The sequence below is a fragment of the Diprion similis genome, chromosome 2, assembly GCF_021155765.1.
Source record: "Diprion similis isolate iyDipSimi1 chromosome 2, iyDipSimi1.1, whole genome shotgun sequence".
NCBI lineage: Eukaryota > Metazoa > Arthropoda > Insecta > Hymenoptera > Diprionidae > Diprion > Diprion similis.
The window spans coordinates 7865668-7890256 of NC_060106.1; the positions used below are offsets into that span (position 1 = coordinate 7865668).

At 39.7% G+C, this 24589-nt stretch overlaps 1 protein-coding gene across 1 annotated transcript in view; it reads right to left on the bottom strand.

Annotated features, from left to right (window-relative positions):
* Positions 1-21185, bottom strand: part of LOC124416591 (alpha-2A adrenergic receptor) — a 144758-nt gene extending 123573 nt beyond the window's left edge. Inside the window, exon 1 of the mRNA XM_046897797.1 lies at positions 20604-21185. Coding sequence (XP_046753753.1) covers positions 20604-21161 — 558 coding nt within the window. The 5' untranslated portion in view covers positions 21162-21185. The remainder of the gene's footprint in view (positions 1-20603) is intronic.
* Positions 21186-24589: the final 3404 nt, after the last annotated feature.

Here is a 24589-nt window from a genome sequence, read left to right on the forward strand (position 1 = left end):
TGACGAGAGTGCTCCATTGTTATGCCCATGGCTCCCTAAAACCGAGGTTCATGTGTTGTTGCGAAACGTAGAGCAGGCCGATGGCATGACAAGGTTGAAAACAATTTTACCACATATAAGATTGAATCTTAACTTTGCACCGAGATCGATTAAATCCGATAGTTCAAACCCATCTATCACGCTTCTAATCGTAAGTCCTGCGATCTGATCAATGCTGGATCTATATGGTTTGTCCGGTTGATCGGTGTAAATGATGGATTCATAGCTTTGAGATCAGGAGTCGAATTGTTGTAAAAAGGTCTGGTTAATGATTGAATAATGAAATCAAAGCTAACTTTTAAATAGAAAAACTTTGTCTCTATCATGACGTGACAAAAAAGTCGAACACTTTTCTACATCAAACCATGTAAGTGTCTGTTATACGGGCTTCATAAAATTTCGCAAGCGTAGGTTAAGTGCACGATATCTGCAAGTTTGCTGTTTTCCTCACTTTCACTTTTTCGTGATGCATTTTTCTTGATGCACAACCTCTGACTGATGAGGCTGACGTTAGTACCGTTATTTCTATAAGTCACGTCTTACAAAAATTTTTATTTCGCAATGCAAGGTATGTCTGAAAAGCGGTGAACCGTAATAAAATAAGACATTCTGTTATTTTGGAGACTTGTCTTATTCCAAGTCATTATCAAATTACAAACAAATGATCTAGCCCTCAACCTTTCGTTACTCTATTGATATAATGAAACGCTAAGCACTGAATGAAGAGCTACCATTTTTGCATTAAAAACACCACTTCGCGATGAATTGAGCACATAACTTTTACAAAATCAGAATAACGCAACCTTTGAAAAGTATCTAGTAATGCAGTTTTAGTGCATATTCGGTATCTGCATAACGTTAAAGATGTCGTTCTGAATAACTTCAAAAACTGCTGCTTCAATCCACTGACTTGCTTGTCAGAGTTGTCATTAAAAAATCAATCGATCTATTTTACGAGCCAGGGTTTTTTTTCCAGCACACAGGCCGCTTGGCATGTTGTTCCAAGGTGTGTTTCGAGTATGCGGAAACAATTAGTATTATACATGATGCGTTGAATAGACCGTTACTCTCCCGCTCTCGATTCCGCAGCGCAGTATTGACATGTCGGATGAACTTCTCGCCAGGCAATATTAATAATTCGAATATGTTCATGCATGTACGGGAAACGCAATCATGGTAGTGGCAGGTGTCTGCAACAGAGTCAAGTTCACCGGTTGCAATGGTGGCCGTGGCAGAGTGCCGAACAGGAGTGGGACGTTCTTGATGTCGTATGATGACGTATCGACTGCTCTGAATCCGAGTTGACACCTAGTGATGCTGATTACGAGTGAATATTAGCTAAGTCGAGAGATCAAAGAATAGTGCGTACTTTTCGCCATGGTCTTGAAAGATTCATGGGCATGTATTAACCTCACACAAGTACCAAGAAGCAGAAGTTCAACATTCCATACAGTGTTTTATAGAAGTCAAGTTAGAAGCGTCGTTTCACGTTTATTCATGCGCGTCTTTGAAGAAAACGTTTAATTGTTTCTAAAATCATCTCTTTGGAAGCTTGCAGACATTTAAGAGGATTCATTCTTGGTGTGGCTTACACTTGTATCAGATGCATTTCTTTCACGATGGCAGAAAATTCACATTATCGGTCTAAGGCACGTCTGAGAGACTAAATGCTGTCAAATAACCATTGTATGCTTCGAATGTGGAGAGCTTTCTGCATACCTAGGGTGTAATTACGTTCTATCGATCAAGTCAGCAGGTTGAACGATAAGATATATGTGGGTAGTTTAATTGCCAGTAATATAAACTGAAACAAACAAAGTTGAGGGTTGAAATGGAAGTTGAATGCAGAGGAGTGAGAATAAAAATAAAACCAATATCGAACTGAAAGTCATTTGGCAAAGGATCGATATACATGCGCAGCGCAATAATGGATTCGCTGATAACGTTCGGCGTGATTTTTCAGCCAAATAATGGCTCGTTCAATTAGTAAATTAGAATTAACCTGCATAATCATAATATCTTGACTGTTTATCAAGCATGATTAACACAGGGGTTGGGTAATTGATTTACAGTTATTACAGTAACGGCCACTTATAGAACAGCGACACGAGCATGATTTACTGACACACACTGTGCACCTGAGTTCATCTTTATTAATCCCGAGGCTAGATCTACTTTTTACGTGACAGGAAAATATCTCCGCAACATGAATTGTAAACTTTTGCGAATCGATTAAACAATATCTGACAACTGGCAGTAAGATATGCTTTTATTTACCGTCATAACACAATGTGAAGCCACGTTACATGCAAAAATGTCATTTCACTAACTATCGTGAAAAGTTTTATGTATCGTAAATTAGTGAAACATTTTCAATGATGTTTCGTTTCAAATTGTAGTGACAGCCTTCGAAGGTGCTTACGAATAAATACATAATCACTCGTTTAGGATAATCAAAAAGTTGTTGACACTAATGAAAGCTGAATGTAACATTAGAATGAACAACAAAATTAGCAATGTAGTCAAATACCACATCGAAATTGTTTTTCTCTTCGAAATGAATTGAGCGGAACGCGATCTCGAATAAAGGTATAAAAAATTGACCTCGCCATTAGTCACTGGCAAATGTAACGAGTGGGTCTCGTTGGATGTCGAGTGAGAACCGAGGGACCGGGGTATCGCAGATTGAGAAAGCTTGATAAGCGTAATCAGCTGGAACATGATTTACAAGAAATGCTTAGCCTCGTTATTTCGATCATTCGTTCGGCTCGTTCGTTTTCATCCACCCTCAAATACACGCCATTTGTTGTACCAGCAATCTATCATGATCAAAGTGTAATCAATTATCGCGGACAGCTGAGATATAACGACAGAAGTACGACTATGAGAACTACCAGGAGCTGTGCCAGTTTTCCGAAAGACAATCGTTGATCATACGCCAGGCAGCTCCTGCCCAACAGAAGGTTCACTTAAATAAGATCCTAATCAACTCCGTGCATCGGTGGATTTACGGATTCCCATTCCACGTGGATCGAGGCCCGCCGAATAGACCTTTGCAAACCAAAAATCTCCAGGGATTACGCTGCCTCGGATGACGTGGAGTCTATGTCGTCTCATCCAAACTTAAGACTCTGTTATTGAATTCCCGTATTAGAAACCTCGTGGTTCAATTACAAATACTGGAAAGGTTTGACGACTGATATGGTAATTTTTACTCCAACAATCAGATGATGAATTGACAAGTGAAACTCTGTACAAAGCAAACCAACCGGTTAAATTGCTCTAAGGATTTCTACAGTAATGGACTTAGTAGTTTACTGATTGTGATTATAATCTTCTTCTCTTGCCGTTCCACGTTGCACGACGTACAACGAAAAAGGATTGAGACTCTCCTTGAGCATGCTTCTTCCTGTTTGAACATATCTCGTTCCGATGATGGCAAGTTTTTGCCGAGAAAGAAATCTGGAAAATATTTGTCCGGTTAAAAATGACCTTTTTGTTAAGACAAAAGTGGATAGAATAGTTGACCAAGTTTATAGGTATAATGGTTTTTCCTGCAATCAGTTATATTCACTTAGATGTAAAATGCATTTCCGCAAATTTCCGTTTCCAGAATACCGCAACACCGCTTGCGATGGTGTTGACTCGTGTCACGAGAATCGAGTTAGTCGCAGAATCTTGATTCCTTCTACGCACCCTGGGTTGCCGCAGGGTGACAACGGGCTGACATTCTAAATTTTGCTTTCGATTGCTCAACAAACGATTGTCCGTGTCATATCAGAATGTGATATAAATCGCGTGCATAAATCTGTATACAATACATGATTCACACTTCATTGTCCCCATACACCAGGTATTGTTGTTCAAGAAGATATAAAGCCAATGACTATATTTTAGGGAAACTCAATCTTGGTGCGAAATTAATAAGTAACCAAGTATCAAAAGTAGGTTTCTGCACTTTTATCCCCTAGAAACATTTAGCATCACTGATTTTCATGAAGTCATCTATAGAGTCAAGACGAAATTTAGGACATTGAACGAAATCGTGGATGTTATGACACAAAACTGGTAACGATTTGGCAAGTTGTAGTACCAATAGAGACCGTATTGCAATTTTGATTGGAGAATCCTCATCTTACATTAGCAGCACTGCAACATGAGAATGGCAATTTTATCAAACTGGAACCTAGAGCAAATTGGCATGAGAATTCTCCTCGCAGCCAGTTTGCTTCATCAATATCTACTTCTCGTTCAAACAGTACAGAAACCCCACCTGCAGCGGGTGGAGAAGATTGAGAAAATAAAATAAAAACCGTATAAAAATATCAAAGACAAGGAGAAAAATATCTCGGAACGAGTGTCATGTGCCAGATTAGAATAGAAACACTTTGAACCATATTTTATGCTGTATTCGTTGCTTTCCTCAGTCCATTCATTCGAAGACTGTAGTTTCCCCGGGATTTTTGCCTTCGTTGCTCAGTGCGGAATGAAGCAGAAGTACAAGCACTAGCAGCATGCAGCATGCAGTAAACAAGGGAAGACTGGAAACAACAGAAAATTGTAAAACCAGCCGAATCGGTTTTATGGGTATCAAACTTACAGTTCAAAACACTAGCTTGGATAACTATCTGAATATGAATAAGTGGCTAACGATCACAATGGATTAACGACTATAATTACAGTCGTAAAATTGAGTGATTATAACAATCGCGTATATCAAAATATTCAAAGAAGTATAACTTTCGTCAGGGATTTAACTAGATTGAAAAAACAAATCAACACTGATGCCATTCACAGATTCACATGAATTCAAATGGTTCCAGTATTCAAGCCGAAATGGATGGATAGAAATTGAATTGTTCAAAACGTATAAGCCTCAATTCAACGTTAAACGAAATTTGTACAATATAATCGAATAAAATGTATAGAGACGAAACTGTACATCAGCCATTGAATCGATTTGAAATTGCGTTACAATTCAATCGTAAAAAAATTCGAATACCCAAAATCTGTAGACATAAACTTATACAAAACAATTGAATGATTTATTCAAATATATTTTCGTACCATGCAATCAGTTTTCTTGCAAAATTGAGATTGGCAGACATCAAAACGAATTCCAGCTCATCTCAATCATTTTTCGTTTACTAGCAGCCACGCGGCAGTATTGGAAGTGAAATGCGAAACCTCCTGTTTCACAAACATCAGTTTAGCTAAAAAAAAATTTGCTTTTTGCGGCAGGCATAACCATATATAGGATCTGCGTTCGCATGCGTACTCTAATTTACTTTCGAATACAGCCAAATCGGTTCAGTAATTTGTCTGAAATTCTGCGTGCAAAAAACTCGTTCCCCGGCTGAGGTGAAAAAGCCCATGGAAAAATTTGAAAAACATAGTTCAATGTTAGAAAATTGTCTTTCAATAAAGTTTGATGAATTATCTCGCGTAGTATAGTAAATATCAATTTTCTAAAAGTTCGAGCATTCACCATTTTGAAACGAGACGTAAAAAAAATCTGATGACGTTACGACAACATCGTCTAGGTAAATAGAATCTTTCTTCTGAATTTCCTTCGTCAAGTGGTTTGTTTGGTGTGGTGTTCACAAAAATCCGACACGCACGAACACACGTATTGTACCTAGATCCGTTTTCGAAAAAACTCTCAAACACGGTCTCGCAAGAGGCAAAACATCTCGCCAACGTGGTTTCAGATTTTCTTTTCTAATCCGATGTCTTTCGCAAAAGCAAACACACATGAGACACTCAACCTTTAAACTGAAACATGGTTTTGAGTATATGTAAGTGAAATATGGTGTCTTACACGTCTTGCCTTTATTTTGGTCACTTAAAGCGCTCCAAAAATTCTGAAAAAATTCAGGTAAGTCCTTTTGGAGGCTTCTATAGTTGAAGATCCAATAGTCCCAAAGTTTTTTTCGTAGATAAGGAGAAAGCCACGTGCCCTCTTGTTTTCAAAATATAGACATAACAAATAATCGTGTGTGCTCGAAAGACCTCACGTTTCACTTTAAAGGATAAACCATTTTACGAATGATCTTGCCTAAAAATCGGAAGCTCGAACTGACGGAGGCTTACGATAAGTTTGAATCAGTGGAGTAAGAGATTCTTCGAGCTTATGAATTGTTACTCTTATTATTGTCATTGCTTATATTATAATACCGGGGTTGGTCGCAGGTGGAGAAGACATTCAACTGCTAGCAGTTATCCTCACGTTCCATCACGGCAAATTAACTTATTGCCCAACAGTTGAGTCCCCTGCACCCCTGCTGCCAGAATGTATCCTGTACCTATTTACTTTGCTTTGGATTGTTGAACGCTCGCGAAGGGCTTCTTCCATCGCCCCTTGAGTATCAAGTCACGTAGTTTCTTAAATTTTGTTTTCCGAGCCGTAGATACCCGTCACAGACAATGTAAGAACGGCGTTTTGCTCTCTTCCCAGCGAAAAAAATTGACTCCTCCCTTCTTCCATCCCCATGGCTGGTTTTTAGTGTAGAGGAATGAAAAGTAGATACAAAACTTGAAGGATCTCAAAGCGACGCAAAGCTGGAAATCGGGAAGTGGCAGGTTGCTTTTCTGGGTTCCTTGAAATGGCTGTCCTCGAGGATTATACGAATGACGATGACGACTGAGATGCGGCGGTCCACCGGAAATTTCTCAATCTCAACGCCGCCCGAAAATAAATGACGGATATTTCCCACCCTGTCGAAATGATCGCGAAATCCTCGAATCTACCCGTATCTCATCTTAGATACTTTTGTTTCTTCTATCTAGGACTCTATTAGTCGATATGAAGCCTTTTCCAGCTGATAATTAATACCAAATCTTAAACGCTGAGATCAATGCCGATTATCGGAGGTCACGAATACAAATAAAGAATACTTTGCTGAAAAGTACGTATTTATTACTCATTATCAAATGTGAAAGTTTGGGAAAGGTTACATGTCAACTTCTTACGGCTTCGGATATACAACCGAAAGAAGTGGTAAAAGTGCAAGGAAAATACAAAAAAACGTGATCGAAAAACGGTTTTCTTCAAACTCTTGTGACTACGAGCAAGTACTTAATCGATTGAGAATATACTGATTGTATGTCTCTGCAATACTAAAAAATCTGATCTCCATCAATTTTATTTCATTCGAAATATTTAACGATGGAGTTGATACATTGCAATGAGATTCACTTAGCAATTTGACGTATGACTTTTGAAAATACTTTTTGCGACTACTGGGAAAATGGTGAAGAAAAGGAGACATCAAACGCCTAACAAATTAGCTCTGAACTCGACCCGGACGGAAGTTGGCCTCCCTGTAGAGTGCTGGAAAAATTGACCCGCCTGGGTACCGAGCTGATGCAGCCTTTGCGGGGCAACCTCTTCTCGGCACGCACCCTGGGGAAGCGTAACCTGGTAATCTCGTGAACCGGCCCGCAAATTTATACGCTGCAGTAGGGATACGGCCGGCTACGGATTTCACGGCTGTCTTGATCATTTACGGGCGTGAGGTCAGCATGAAAAAGGCCAGTTTTGCTTCAACATCAATCGTGGAAAGTACCTCGTATTACGGTATGCATATGGTGTATTCCACGCGAAACGTGGACGTGCTTCGGCCTATGGTCAGCGAACTTTACGTGCGACCAGAGTCTTATTCTTTACAACAGCTACGTTGTGAACACTCTCCCATAATTTTGGGTCGTATATAATTTTTAACTCCCTTGACAAAATTGAACTTTTTTTATGTTGTGTTCATAATGATAGAAGGAAGCCAATATTTTAAGGGGTTAAATGGGGTTTGAAGACAACAAAAGAACATTTTCTTCAATTTTCTTTCAATGTAACGAATGAATTATTTTATTCAAATTTTGACCATATAAAAGAACAGTATTTGAATAGTGTTTTATAAAATGTTCATCCTAAAATTTTGAAAATCCAGCCCCTGAGAAATGGTTTTTGGAGAAGCAATTATCCTCGTGGTATCCAGGTTAACTGATGATAGCTTTATTTTGAATAGAAAACCCAAATATTTTCTGTTAGTAGGTGAACATAGCTCGTGATTGAACGAAGGAGTTTTAAAAAAATTGAAGCTTGAATTTTGGGTATATTTGTATGCAACACAGTAAGATTTTCGGTAAAATTAGACCATGTATAGCCTACTAACAGAAAATCCTTTGATTTTAGATAAACCTATCATTAGTTATCCTGGCTACTGCAAGAATAATTGTTTTTCCGAAAACCAGTTCTCAACCACTGAATTTTCAAAATTTTTGGATGAAAATTTCATGAAATGCTGTTCAAATATCGTATTTTAATATACTTAATTTCTGAATGAACTTCTGCTTGGAAGAATCGTTCAAAAAACAAGTTCTCGTATTAAGTGTATAAAAGCAATTCCGTGGAAAGTATAATATTTTATGCGTCTCTGTTTCTCGATGTTTAGAGTACCTGGATCTTGATATTATACTTTGAATAAATTATTATTCATCGCATATAGAAAATTATGAACACGATAATTTTATCGTTTTTCTCATCTTAATTGAGGAGTTCATGATTTTTTTCGAAGTAAACAGTATGTCTTACCACAGAATTTATTTCCAGATCATTGATCCAATTGGAAATGGAAACCATAGTTATTAATTCCGCCCGAAAAGGACGAGGATCCCATCTTTAAGAGGCCATTTCCCCACTGCTTTCTGATTGAATTGTTTTGTTATTTCGTTTTCTGCAGAGAAGCGTAGTTGATTATATGCCCTAGCTGGGTAGATAAATAACAGCTGGAACCTCGAACTCAAAAGTCAGTAATATCTTCACGAATATTGTTGTGGAAGATTATTATTCAAAACTAATAATGTCCCGTAAATAAAATTGGAAAAAACGCAGAAAGAAATATAATTCTGTACTGTCAGATAAATAATATAACAACTTTGGATTCCATCGAATAAAATTAGTTGGTAGGTACACCGATGTAAACGAGTTCGTGAAAATTATAAAAATGATAACTTGTGAATCGGTAGATTTTCTATCACATTGACAGAAAATAATCTGATCTGTGTAACCAATGAAACTGATACGAATACGTCATCGTCAATTTTTGCCTATAAATTTGTCCTTTATATCATACTTCATTACTGAGTTGTACCTGCACATCTAGTAAAGCTTCTGAGGGACTATTCACTCACAAATTAAGTGAGAAATGATTTTCGATGCAGTCATAGAGATTTCAAACGGTCCCAGGCACTTTTGAACTGATTCCAAAGATTTTCAAACGATTTCTAGAAGTTTCAAAATGAGTTCAAACTGTTACAAACTAATTTTAAGAGTTTGAAGCAATATCCAAGTAGTTTTAAGCGATTTTAAACAGTTTTGGAATAGTTATAAATGATTTAGAATTGATTTCGAAGAGTCTCGAAAGATTTTGAAGCGATTTCACGTGTTTTTAAAATAAAAGTGATTCGAAGCGATTCCAAGCAGTTTGAAATTGATTCTCCTCAATTTTACAAGATTTCAGTAACGAGAAACAAATGTAAGTGACTCAAGTAATACCCAAGTAGCTATAATCAAAAGTCCTTTGCGATTCCAATTTACGAACAGGCTCTCGGAAATTCCGAATATTTATTTCTAACAATAGTTTTAAAAAGAGACTAAATAAAATTCTCGCACAGGGAACGTACGAGAAAGCACATATCAGAGCACAAGATCGGACGTAAGCATAAATCACTTGGCTGACTTACTGGTTCAGTTCGTTTCCTCCTAAGCGCAGCCCGCAGGCGTGGCACGTAATGTGTATTATGCGTACTCATACCTATACCTATACAGGCGGGTACATATATTCCACGTATACCCCTGGCATACAGAGTTTGGCATTGATCGCGGTGAGAATCCCGCATGCCAGCACTTTCGCACAGTACACAAATTTTCTGGAATAATTAGCCAATGTTCTACCAATAACGTTCCGATCTGCGTGGATGAAACTAATGAATTTGCAATTAGTTATTAACGATCGGCGGCTGATCGTAACCAAAGTAGAAGGGAACAGCAGCAATTATTTAGGCTCGATTTCTGCACCAACAAAACACTGCATGAAGGGTCGACCTCGGGCAATGTTATACCCGACTGTGAATATTCATGCCGTGCATATCTTATTTTTTCCCCAGGTGCTGATACGCATGTTACACGAAGCTGTATTTCACCCTGCAGGTTTCGCATTTCTGCGAGGCCTTTTTGCATAGTGTAATTCTCGTTTTCATTCCACGAATTCGCACCCGCGGAGAAAAAGTGAGTGACTGTGAACTGTTTTGACTTTGTTTTTTCATTCTTGTGCCAGTCGTGTGTAATTGGAAATATTAAAAAACTATTACAATTTCCTGCGAAAAACTAATCATTGCAGAAAAGTAATGAAATCCTATCAAGGGTTTTAATTACTTTACCATGATACCTACTCAACAGATTTTCAAAATTATGAATAATTTTTTCACTTGAATTATACTGAAGATGAGATCATGCTCAAAGAAGAATAACGATCAACGACAAAAGGCTAATCATCTCATCAATTTTTATGTAATTCAGACTTGAATATTTTGGGAATTTAGGATAATTTTGAAAATACATTTCAACACATTACCCGTGATTTCCGTGTGTGAAAGTTTGAACATTGATTATTACGGATCCAAAATTCTCCAAATTTCGGGAAAGAAAAAGGAAAAATACGCCTCCATTGCATCATGGAACCGATCTTAAAATCAACAAAACAAGAAAAAACGTTTTTCAAGATTTTTCAATAATTCTGAACAGTCAACACTTTGCAGAGATTTAAAAAATCATAAGCTAGAAATACTGTATGACCACCTGAAAATGTTTCCACTAAATCACTAAATAGGAATGTCAAACCCTGGTCGAATTCGTATGGAATGCCGCATTCATAATAAGAGTAACATCATTAAAGTTACTTCAAGTATACGTTCGATTCAGCAAAACGTACACTAGCTTTTGAAAAAGAAAATTCTTCCAGCACAAACGACACTTACGATAGCAAGACGTCGAAGGAATGTCAGAAGGGTTGCTTCGAACGAAACGGTATGTGAACAACAAATGAACTGGAACACGCCTATCTAAGGGTTGTACACGGTTAGGGAACCTTCTGGTTGATTCTTTTTCCTCACACGTCAAATCGTAACTCGTAATATCGAGGACCCTCAACTGGTTTGCACGCTATTTATTTGCACTGCGCCGTTCAGTGTTTGCCTCTTCGCCCGTGTTCATCGGTATAACGGATGCTGTCTGTTGCGAGGATATTTCATTAGACTGGAGTGGTTTCCTTCTTGACGAGTTCAAGTGGATTTCACATCTTTATGACTTCTGTTTGCGACAATTTGAGATGTTGCCGGTAGGGTGGTGGAAAATCGATGCTACCGAGCTAATTTATATTCGCAAATATTTCCTCTCGTAAGCCGATGGTATTTGCAAGACATTGCTTGTCGTAGCATCAGGTAATTTAAAACCGACTGTGATACTCGCTGTTTCTCTCAATTTTCAAATTTTCATCCTGCTGCGTACCATGAATCAAATTAATGAAATTTTCGTCTCTAAATCTAGTGTTTTATATGACTTAACACGTGGCTATGACACCTGAGTGAAATAGCAGTAAAGTAGGGACAGCGAAAGAAAGATCGTCAGTCCTGCGGAAAAAAGGAAGTAAAGCAATTTAAGCGTTTGGAGAAATTTATCTACTCTTCAGAACTGTACATTTGACCGTCAAATATATGAGTTTGAAATTGCTATTCTTTTTCAGCATGATTCTACTATTCTGTTGAATATTCACATGTAATAAATCGAAACGTAATTTTAGTCAGACCTTTAAAATAAAAAGCATTATCTTGCGGAAAATTATTGATAAAATTTTTTGGCACACGTTCAGAAAATAATATCGCTACCTTAAAGAAATCAACGTTTTAATGCGGTTACCATTAGAAAAGGTTCCAGAATGATATGGCGATGCAAGAACTCACTTTTATCCTGCAATAATAATCCCGGCGTATTATTTCACGCACTGGGGTTCCTGAAGTCGAGTGGTGTACTTTTTGTATACGGCACTAATTGATCGTGAAATGGAATCAACGATCCACGTGCGGTAATCTATGCGACGTATGAGTATAAAAATGAGAAAAAATCCGTACATCCCTATTGCGAACGAGAGTGAGTGAGTCTTTTGCGAATTGTAGAGAGAACCCGGCTGCTGATGTGTGTAGGGGATAGAGTTTTCCAACTTTATAATCTACAAGGGATGTTCTGAAATTTAAGGGATCCAACTTCGTGTTGAGTGATAAATTTACGAGCCTGGGATATCTCGAAAATTCCAAGACCTGATCTGAATGATCAAATAACTATACGCTCATGCTGTTCTTAAGTTTTTTGATTACTCTGTGTCTGTTTTAAAACAGTAGAAATCATGTTGGCTGCTGGAGGGCGGAAAACATATATAAATTTTATCATTGATTGAACCATCGAATTTTAAGAAATGTCAACAATTTTGAAAGTGCCGTTTAACACGAGTTTCAGGAGAGACAATAAAACTGCAAAACGTGGAATCAATGAAAAAATCCGATATCTGAATATCTACAAAAAAACTTTAGGTCCCATAAAGAAAAATCTAACCCGTTTGCAAATCTTTCTCGATCGTAAGCCTGAGGCTCGAAGGTTGTTTGAGTCGACCCTAACGTAGCCATACAGTGTAGGGTTGAGGGTAAATTAAGCTAGGCGTTATTCGAGAGGAATAGATCAGGTGACTGAGGGGTTATTTAGTGAGTAAACTGACTACCGTAGTGCCAGTAAATGTGGGTACACATACAAAGCCGTGGATAAAGCTTGAATTATTAATCTTAGCTCGCGAATAAAATCAGCACCGCGGTTTCGAGTGCATGGAAGTGCGTAGATGTAGGTAATAATACGAAACTGAGCAGTTCTTAAGTTCGCCTTAGCGAAACTGAAACTAATTACGCCCCACCAGCTCCATGGTAACTTGTTAGCAACTAAGGGTAGTTATAATTAGCATCAAAGTGTTCCCGACAGATGGATACACATTTGGATGTTATACCGGAGGCGCGGTGATACATTCAAGCCAGCTGCATGTGGAGGCTGGGGGGGGGGGAGGGTGAAATTCAGACCAGGGGTGAGAGGGTGTGTATAGGAGTGTAGCACACTCGCTGCTCCAAGCTTGGTAACTTCTTGGTAAGTTGGAATTTTTCTCTTACGTTTAGTTTCACTTCGAAAGTGGTTCCCAGTGTAACGTCGCGTACAGGTCTTAAAAACAGAGTCCGCGGTATGTAGCTGAAAAGCTAGAAAACTCGAGAGCTCGCTTCAATTCTACACATGTGCCTGAAAAGAAACATCCAGAGAAGGAAAACGATCAGCATAAGAAATACGAAGTGTTATATGTATATATGTATACATGCTGTACATGCAGTCAGTCCCGGAAGTCACCACTGCTAATTGTCCCGACAAAGATTGTATTCCGCTTTCTATTATTCAGGCACATCTTTCACATGGGAAGTAATTGGAGCATGATGGTGGTAGTCGGAGTATACATATATATATACGCCGGTGTAATTTGTTATGTCAATATAATTTTATTCTGTTACGTATATGTACGATGTATGATATAGAGAAGAGTAGATACGGTTGAAAAGCTGAAACGATCACTTCCTCTGTATAAATCTCCGAGTTCTGCGGGGTGAAAACACCATGTAGGGGAGAAAGTGGATAAAGAAAAAGAAATCAGAGAAATGCTATGCCGTAAAGTATCGCTCGGGGAAAACTGTCCGAATCGCCGAACTATAACAAATGCTTTAGGTTCACAAACGATCTCTTCTCGCTTCGATTGTTATTGGCTGATTTTCAAACGATTAGCAAACCAGGATCGCCACATCAACCTTGTGATGGTTTCTGAAGATTCGTTCTTGTTTCGAATGTTAAACTTCCAGTGGTCGTATTTATTTAGTGTTCTTGCTACGCAAGATCTGAGAAGTTTGGTTGGGCAAAGAGCTATACTTCTTATCAATTTTATCAAGAGATAATCGTGTACGAAGTACTTGAATTTATAACACGAGCGTGAATTACGGAGAGCTTTTGAAAGACATGGAAAAAGAAAATTTATTTTAAATCCGTCCAAAACTAGTAAAAATCTGACAGATTCGTTAGATTTCACTTTGTAACGATAGTTCATTTATTTCGGAAGATTATTTCCTACAATTTCAATGAAATACTGCTTTCATACATGTTACAATCTTCGAACGTTTAATTTCACAACATTATCATTTACTATTGAAAAACAAAAGACAATCTAGTACAGTAAAGTTTTAGAAGAAAAATTTTCTACTTTTACTGAAATTAGAATTTTCCTGCAATATGTACTGCAATAATGTTGAATAATGAAGACTAAATTCGTTACGAGACAAGAACGAAAGAAAACCCAAAGTCTTGCTAACTTTCTGATGAGGGGTTTAAATTCACGGAAATGTGTTTTTCCGCACGAAATCAGCGTGCATTTTTTGCCTCAGTGACGAAAAATGAAGGAGGGGAAAAAATTCGTGATGTAAGCCTGCGTTTGCGGCAGGTCGATGTTAGCTAGAATGTTGGGCATATAGCTTTGACAGAGTGAAGGCATTTCCCTGAAAACCCCGGAATTTTTTACGACGTGCCAAGGCTGGTATCGTCAGCAGGTCGACGTTGAGCAAAAGACACACACACACACATACATACACATGTATACACGCGGTGCTGTGCGACTAATGGCTCTGTGGCCACGGTTAAAAATGAGGAGAAAAACAGGTGCAATGCAAAGTGGGCTTGTTTGTCGTTTACTTGCTGTTCAAGATTGGTGTGTATAGATATGGAAGAAACTTCTGTCGTCCTGCCTGCTTTACAGCTAGTCGCTTATATGTGCCAAGACTTTCATCTTGGGGTATTAATTTCGGTCAAACTTTTCTATGCCCAACCCTGTAAGACCTACTCTTTGGTTGGCGGTACATGCAATTTCCATTATTATATGTATAATTGTATATGTATATATATAATACTAATACATCTATATTTTATTGTGAGTTAATGAAAAGTAGTCGCGTGTCATATGGCAGTCAACAAATCTAGTCAACTTTCATTTACATTATTTTTATACAATTCCCCGCTACGGTCAGTGTGTAAATGTACAATCTGGTGGTAAAAACGTAGTGGAACGGGGTGCAAAACAGGATAAAAAATCGTTAAATGTGTGTTACATTACAAGCTTGAAATACAACTGATATCAGCAATGTGGTAGAAATTTAATTTGAAAAAACTACAGCCCCGTTTTCAACGTAGAACAAAAATCTCTCGCTATAATTGAAAACTTGGAAAGCTTCGCTTTGATAACAGCTTTTAAGTGATTACATTCTGTCAGCATTTATATAGCTAATGAATAGAGCTGATAAAGGTTTACGCAAATTATTATGAAACAAATAAAATAATGCAGGAGAAAATAATTTTGTGAAAAATGAAGGAACAATTTTATGAAATGAAGTATCAGTGCGAAAAGGTTTCTATCATACTTGATGGTACTTCTAGTATACACCTATATAAATAAACGGGATTCGCTTCAGTCTCAATGCTACTTGAAAGGTCTTCGATGCTATATATTACATGTTATGTTGTCCATATGTTGTGCGTATTTGAACCCGAGGTATCGAGTCCGGCGCACGTATATCAGTCAATTTATTTGGGTACTCACAGATTGGCCAAATATAATACAGCTGATTATTCGATATCAATAAAAGCTCACCCCTGCAGCCTCGAATTGCGGCAACCCCTCTTTTCGTCATAGTCAGGTGCCGCCCTTACACCCCATCTCTCAATATCCGCAGATCGGTTTACGCAAATATGTGTATATTCGAAGCCGAATTTGTCGTGCTTCTTCGTATCGCGGATATATATCTGATGTAAAAAAATTCACAATTCACTGCCGAGTTGACCAAGAGTTCAATAATACTTTGCAGGGACTCAACTTTTTATGAGTTGAATGCACAAAGAAAGGTCAGATAAGGTTCCCAATGAAAGTTTAAGGATAATTGTGTTTTACTGTTTTTCCTCGCACTGTTAAATTTTGAAATTAATAAGACCTTACTTTTTTTCAAGCCGAGCGAATTCGTATTTTCCAACCGTATTTATTTTACAAAATTTATAACTCTTTCAAACGGTCAAAATATCAAAAAATTTTTATTATACATTCACGGTCTGACACGACACACGAGGATGAAAAGAAACTAATTTTCCAATTTCTTCTACACCAGAAATACTAACACAAACTGTTCTGCTATCCAAACTTGAACTTGAACAAACATCGCATTATTGTTAACCGTATAATAATGAGCGAATTCCACTTCTATAGACGGGGAAAAAACCTCTTTAAGCAATAAAAAACTTATTACGAACTGAAAAGTTTTGAAAGTTTATTACCTCGGGCAGCTAGTGTACACCTCATATTATCATGAGACCTAGTACGTTTTAGCTAGGTCTAAGCTAATCACCGCACGAGGCTGAAAGAAGGGCAGAAAGTGCTGGACCAAAGAAGACTGAAGGCGTCTCAAAGATGAAAGGCGTGTACACGGAGCTTGAGTAAGTAGGGTCACATGTTTCCGGCTTAAGTGACGCACCGCACAGAACCTAGAAACTTGCACACTAAAGCCGGGTCAGGGTGTCTTTTGAAAAGTTTTCGCGTAAGCAATCTCTTTCCTTCTCTACATACGCGAATACTATTCTCAGAGGTTTTCTCTATACCGTCGAGTCTGCGAGCGAGATCATGCCATTTGTAGCTTGAAGCGCTATAAGATTGTATGAATTTTCAGTAAAGTTTCTCACACTTCTTTCTCGAGTAAACCACAGCAGGAATAAAAGTGGCCGCATTGTTTCACGTATTTGCAGTTACTGTTTTTTCTTGCCAGATCCCGGGTTCTATTGACAGATGATATCCTCGCAAACGAGGTAATAACGGTATACGTTACCCAAAACTGGTGTATTTGAGAATTTTCAGGGGCGAAATTGAGCTCTTTGAATATGTGATACTGATCCCCCGAAGCGGGAATAAAATCACCGTCATTTCCGATAGGAAATTGGAACAAAGCCGTTGCCGAATTGGATTTAATATAGTATAGCGCGAACGGTCGTATAAAATTTGGGAACGTGTTTTATGATTCCAAATATCTTTAAAACTACCCTCCAGCACCACCGTGACTTGAATCGTTTCTTTGACTGAGAAACTTTGAAACGAATGAAGAACTTGAAAACATGAAATTGACGAAGTTTATTGCTGAAGAAATCCTGAAAAGAATTGTTGAAAACATTTCAAACTTTGACCAATGGACTTTTTTCATTTATCAGCTGCGAGCGGTTCTCGCGAGGCTGCGTTCAGCTGGTTACTTTGAACTCTGAAAAATGCTGTGTAATGTGCACTATTGATATTACCGACGTATGAAACCTCCGGCGAGAGAACATCAAACCCTTCTGATTCAGCATCTATTTCAATTTTCCCGAGTAGGGAACTGATCTGCAGTCATTCCACCATACAGCCTTCAAAGATGAATGCCAACCATTTATGGCGTGCTAGGGTTCAACCGCTGACGAGAGAAATTTTTCAAACAAATTGAAGCCGCGACTGTCATTAGATCTGAGGGATTAATGTCCAAGGGATTTTCTCCACGCTACACTCGTATTCCCGTGGTCGGAGAAATGCGGTTTATCGCCACAAATCGAATGAACTTTTTCTCACTCCACAGGTAGATCTATACCTACTAGCGAGTCGACGAAAGATGAATGTACTTTTCAGGTTCGAACTTTTAAAATTCAATATCTGCACAGTACGTTAACCATGCTTCATAGGAGGAAATGCAGCTCACTCGAAGTTTACTCAAAGCCGCGGTCAAGACGTTCCGACAATCGTTAAGTGATCTTGTAAAATCAAGGAAATTCATATCTAGAAATTAAAGCACATCAACAACAGTTGGTACAGCCGTACTACAATTAATCATTCGAGAACTCGCGACCAGACAGGCAAGTTATTCGTCACCATTAAACCGAGAATAGTTTCTCAGATCAATCTTCGGTAGATACATAGTCTCCTTGTCACGAAGGCGGTCTTGTCGTTGCGTAAGGGTGGTAACAATCCCTCAATTCCATGGCTTTGAGGAGAAAATGACGTAGCGTTCGACCTGTAACAACTTCGAGTCGTGCCGTTCGTGTAAAGTCATTTGACTAACGAGCTGTGAGTTTTTGCTGTTCGTTTTAGAGCTACGTTATGCAGAGCCTTGGTTGTAAAATTATGGCAAGCTTTTAACAATTTGAATCCGTGAACTAATGCATGCCTGATTTGAGATCAAAATTCCGATTATAGAGTATCGCTAATATGATAGCCGGTCAGTCACGCGTGGGAAGTTGATCATGATTCAAAAGTGGATATACCCGGGTTGATTCTTCAGCGATCAAAATGGCGGCATAGTCGTTTCCGTGACGAATGTGAAGCTGTGAAAGCCGAAACGAAAAGGTTTGACGACGAGCTTTCGATCGGGACGTGATCCGACTCGGAGTACTCGGCAAGAATTCATCGACGGTGGGGTCAATGCACACAACTCAGTTTCCATCGGGTTTTACCAATAGAGTATCAGACGAATTATTCAGTTACCGTGGCAAAATGGAGCGATAGAAGAACGGGTCACGCTTATTGAAGAGTTTCTGAAATATATTGAAGTGTATAAAGTCGTTTATAGGGACGGAGGTGGCGAGGAGCTCCGAAGGTGAGACAAGCGAAGCTGATAAAAAGTTACGGAGAATGCATGCAGATAATGATAATGTGCAGATGAAATTTGTTTCCTACAATTCTGGTAGATTAAAAAGGAAATTGTATAAAAGGCAACTTCGCAAGTTTAACTAAATTAAAGAAGGTTTGTACATTTCATACATATATCTTAAAACGATTAGTAATTTGTATCACTGAGTCGAATTTGTGGGTTTACTAAATTTTGTAAATTGCAAGATTGTTTGTGGAATAATTCAATTAGTGTATCGATTGCTCTGAATTAATTTTCACTCTTGAGTTGTTTTTACCAGATAATTTTTTAGTCGTCACGCGAGCTCCACGAATTTAGTGTTTACTGACTCGATAGTTCATAGAACTTTAAGTGAAGTTTGAATACAATTTTTTAATCAATTTAAACATCTTATATTCCACTCACATTGTAATCAAATCTGCTCTGCTGCATCTCAAATCGCTGGTTTTGGCAACTCATTTGGACAAGAAGACAAGAAGACGAGAAGACCAAAAGATAGAAAAATAATACGAAATTGAAATTTGTCATCGGAAAGGTACAATTTCAATGCATTATTCAAATAAACTTTGTAATTAAAAATTCAAGCGGAACCACCGGTATATTACGGTTACACATACTCCAGAATCATCTCCATAATTTGAGTGCCTCGGTCGTTCACTCCATCAGAGCATATTAATCCGCTTATATTGCATGAAGATGATTAAAGAGAAAATACGAGATTAACATTCACAAATAGTTCATAGCATTAATATCAACAAGGGAATAGTGCGCCAATACAACCTGACTAATTTATTAAATAACCTACTAATATCGTTAACTCAACTTTAGCTACTTTACGAAACTCTTCGGAGAGAAAAGTAAAACTCCATTTCAGAACTTGGGAAATAGCGATGAACTTTTCTATCGTCATCAAATTGTTGGCCCAAGTGGAGAAATTGAAGTAGCATGTAAGAATAGAATGAAAGGCGTTAAAAAGGCGTCACTTTTTTCATCAAGAACATGCAGTGGTAAAGTACACTGAAAAATCGGTCAGTGAGATTATGAGATACGGTAATAAGCTGAGCTGTGATTCCTCACTTGCACTGAATTTTTGTCCGATGATTGCTTGAAGCGGATAAAGATTTCAAGAGACGGTAAAAGGAGACGATAAATGGTAACTGGACCTTTATAATCATGCAATATAATGAAATCTCAGTCCACAGACCATGAAGTAAAGTATCTGAGTTGTGATTCAGAATCCGTAATGCACGTCTCGACAGGTTGATTCAGATCGTTGAAATCATCGAGACAAATCGGACTGTAAATGTTTTTTTCACGTGCGTTTGCACGATACTTGACAGAGAAGATCAGAGCTGTTAATTTATCGATGAGAATCATGGATCGTAGGTCAAGAAAGTGCAAACGTTCTCTCAATGCCAGTAATGGAGCATACGAAGTGTCACGGGATCCCCTGGAGTGCCGGTGAGCCGGTGAGTGACACCAAACACGGATTACTCGGAGCCGTTGTCGTTTATCATTCCGCAGTAAGCGGTTCCGAATGCGATTACTTTTATAGGGGGATAACGATGTTATCGCGAAATGAACGCGAGTAGACTCACCGGCGTATCTGAACTATGAGAAGGGTATAAAATATTTACTGCGCGAAAATTTCCCGGCCCTTAGCTGAAACGATGAGAAGGTGTACGAAAATTGGGAAAATGGCTACTTACCCTACACTTTGGGAACTCCTCCTCGGGAGTTGGCCTCTTCCAGCCTAACAGGGGTGGTATGCAGACCAGTGCGGAGAGGAGCCAGACCAGAGCGATCATGAGTGCCGCCCTGGCAGGGGTTCGTTTTTTGAGGTAGTCCACGGCCTGCGTGATACTCCAAAACCGATCGAGGCTGATGAGGCACAAGTTCATGATGCTAGCGGTGCACAATAGCACGTCCATAGCAGAGTAAATGTCGCACCACCAGTAACCAAATATCCAATATCCCATAATCTCGTTAGCCAAAGAGAACGGCATGATGATGAGGCCGAGGAAGAAATCGGCGACGGCCAGACTGGCGATGAACCAGTTCTGAATATTCTTCAAGGCCTTCTCCGTCGCGATCGCGATTATCACGAGCATGTTACCGACCACTATCACTATCATGAGCAACGTAACGACTATCGAGGCGAGCACTATGTGTGGCAGGCTATAGCCCGAAGGGTACATGCCGCCGATCACGAAGACGGTGTCGTTGTTTAGACTGGTGTTCCAGGCGTAGCTGTCGTTCAGGGACATATTGAAGGAGCCGACGTCCTGCAACGCCTCGTGAAGCCTGAAGAGCAGATCTCCGCCGCCACCTCCACTACCGATGCCCCCACCCCCAGCCCCACCACTCCCGCCTCCACCCCAAGTCATGTTTTCTTCGGATATGGTGTCGGCGCCTATGCCACCAGCGTAGTCCATGTCGTTTTGCGGACTCGCCATGTTCCTTCACAACGGGGAACCCCGTCTTCTACGGGGAAGCGGCATCTCGCGCCGTCTATCGGGTGCAATTCGAATGCATCCCGAAAGTCAATTCTTACACTCCTATTACTTTCCGCCTTCCTTTACTACGCGATTTTCGGCGATCTATTTCGCGATGGTCTGCCAAATTTTTTTAATCGCTTTCATTTTTAATTACGGAGCGGATTTTCTTACTACGCTTTGAGATCACTTGATTTTTGGGTTAATCACCTCGCACAATTTTTGGTTAGATTAGTTCTCGAGTGAGGATGTTAATGAATTACTGTTCTTTTCTGTTTTATCGGATTGTTTAATAATTTGGACCAAATTTTAGAAATCTGTATGTTTGTTTTCAACGCCCTGCTCAGTTTCGTTTATTTTATTATTAATACTCGTTACTTGGGACTACTAGGAGATGAGATTATTGCTTCTGACATACTGTTTTGGTAATTCATGATGTGGTTGTCGTTTGTGTTTGCAGATAGCTTCCTGTTCGCGTACCGCGTCAGCTTGAGTGAACCTATCGTTCAACTTCGTTTTTCTTCTTCAATTTTCAAGCGTGTATTATCGATCGAGAAACCAGCTCGTGATTACTTAATACGCGAAGAGTAGCTATACGGACAAGGAAGTGAAAAAATTGGTCCCGCTTCGTTAGCTTATATAGATTAAGTACTTTAAGACACACAGTTAACGTTATGTAGGTATAGGGTTGATTACGCGTCGACAGTGACTCGAATTAAATTCTCCTCCGGAATTCTCTCTTCGCCATCTAATTCAATTTATATTTATGTATATGTATATCTATATCTATGTGTTTGTGTGTATGTGTGTGTGTGTGCGTGTGTGTAGGTATGTACGCGAAGCTGTCACCGTTTCTATCTTCCTTCACTTCGTATCTAAACTTCTAAGTTTTAACTTCTACATTAGAGAATTAAGTTTAGCGCTACCGTAACGCAGCTTTTGCTAAATTAGCTGGCTAGAATAGGCGGGGAGGGAAGTCTAAGCCTTGGATACCCGTACTGCTCCGACCTGCTTATTTCTTTCGAAAACCTCGAAATATTGAAAGATATTACGTAGACGATCAAAACTAAAATTATACAATGTTACACGTTTATTACGGCTCCCGCACTTGGTGCTCGGCGCGTACACTTATAAATAATAATTTAATCACAGAACGCTACCTATACATGTATTTACATATAATTATAATATGGTTGCGAGGTTCGTATATATCTACATACAGTTTCACTGGGGTAATATAATTGGTATTGGTACAACAACTGTCCGCAGCATGTGGATCGGGCGCCTCGCTCATTCGCAACAAAAGTGCGATAGTATGAACGAGTTATGCGATTTGGTGACGATATTTTGAGATCCGAAATACCGACGTACCGGGTATAACATACGAGTAACGCGGGTATTTACATACAAGCGTATCGTGTACATGTGTATCATCGAACCTGCAATTACAACGAATTGAAGCCGACAATATCAATAATCCGTAAGGGTAATTGTTTGCTAAGTGATGCCAATTATCGAATCAATTACATATATACATATATGTACACACACGTGTTCGCTCAGTTTAATAGTTTATCCTGCTGCGAATCCCGTCCGAATCACGATGTATTATATATATATCCCCAGTCTCTATCCTCACGTATATAGTATAGGTATATATGGATATATACAACTATTTACACAAATTATTCCAAATCTTGCTCGTATCGTTCCTCACATCCTTAACAAAATCCTCTTTCCGCACCGGTGACTAAACAACCTCACAGCAAATCTCTACTGCTGTAATTCGCAGGCGCCTATACGCAACCCCGTTTCTTGCTGCTCGGATTTCGCTATAGCGTGGTTATTACGTCTAAACCAGAGGGGCGAACGCCGTTGCCGATTGCCGTAGCACTAAAGTATCGGATATCTTCTTGCTCTCAGACAACGGGAGTGGATCGTTTCCGTGGCAGTCGACGTCATTCTACACCGAATTTGAATTTCAATATAAATCGCACCGAGAAAGCAACGGGTAAAAAGGTTTTATTGGTACACTGGCGTTAATGGGACGCCTGCCTATCGCACTCCGAAGTATGATCGTAAGACACTCTGCACAAAATTATTTCTTCCTTTCTCGCAGCGCCTGAACAACTCGGATAAACAAAAATTGCAGTTTCCTTCATCACACTTGCACAATCGTAGGAAACACACTTCACTCGAAAAACTGCCTCGTGGGATTGTCGTGTCTGTGTTCGTTCGTATCTTTACCGCTGTTGCGAAGCTTATCGTTGTTGTTGTTATTATTTATTTCGTTCATCGGCAGCTTCTCACACCGCTGAAAAGTCTCTAACCCTTTAGCGATGTACCTTTTAATCGGGTATAATGATAAGTTCGAGGAAGGTGACGACGAAATCTGGCGTTCCCGTGTCCTCTTGGCGCTTTCTTGCCCTCCTTCCACCTCCTCGTTTTAACGTTTCTCCTTACTGCCTCCTCCGCTTTTAGGATGCCGTGAATACTATTTTGAACGAACAACCCTCGTACCCGGCTGCGCCTCTTCCTGCCTTAAAGGGACACTGCCTGGTTCTCGCCGAAACTTCCGGCTACCATCGGCGCCGGAAGGGAGACTAGAAGACTCGGCCAATCCGGATTCTGTAGCTCTGTGAAAGTGTGTATGTGCGAAACCGCGGTCGTTACGATGGGACCGCTTTCGTAGAATTTAATTTCCCAAAGGAGTGGAGAAACTAGACCGTAGCTTCTTGTAGCTGCGCGATGGTGTGACGTAGGAGAGCGATTTCAACGTGCGTGAGAAATGATCTCGGAATGACCACGGCGCGGCTCGTGTAGCCTCTCACCTTAAGCGTGTCCCTCGGCTCCTTAGCTATCTCATCAATTTCAGGGGTTTGGTCCACCCGCTTCTCCTCCGCAGCCTTCCTCTCCTCGTTGGTCCCTCGACTCCAGGTCGAGTCCTCGTGTTTTCGCGCCAAGTCGAGTGCCGGAGGCACCTACGGACTGCCGTCCGGTTCAGCCGGGTGGTCGAAGAGCCGCTTCATGCTACCTCGTCCCGGCGACGACGCACTCGTCGCTTCGCTCGCGCGGTTCTTCCGGCCAGAAGCACATGGCACGGTGATCCCTGGTCCCCGGCTTCTCCGATCGACTCGCTAGTCGCGAAAATTAGAAGCCAACGGGACCTTGACCGAGGCTCTGAGGCACGGTAGGTCGCC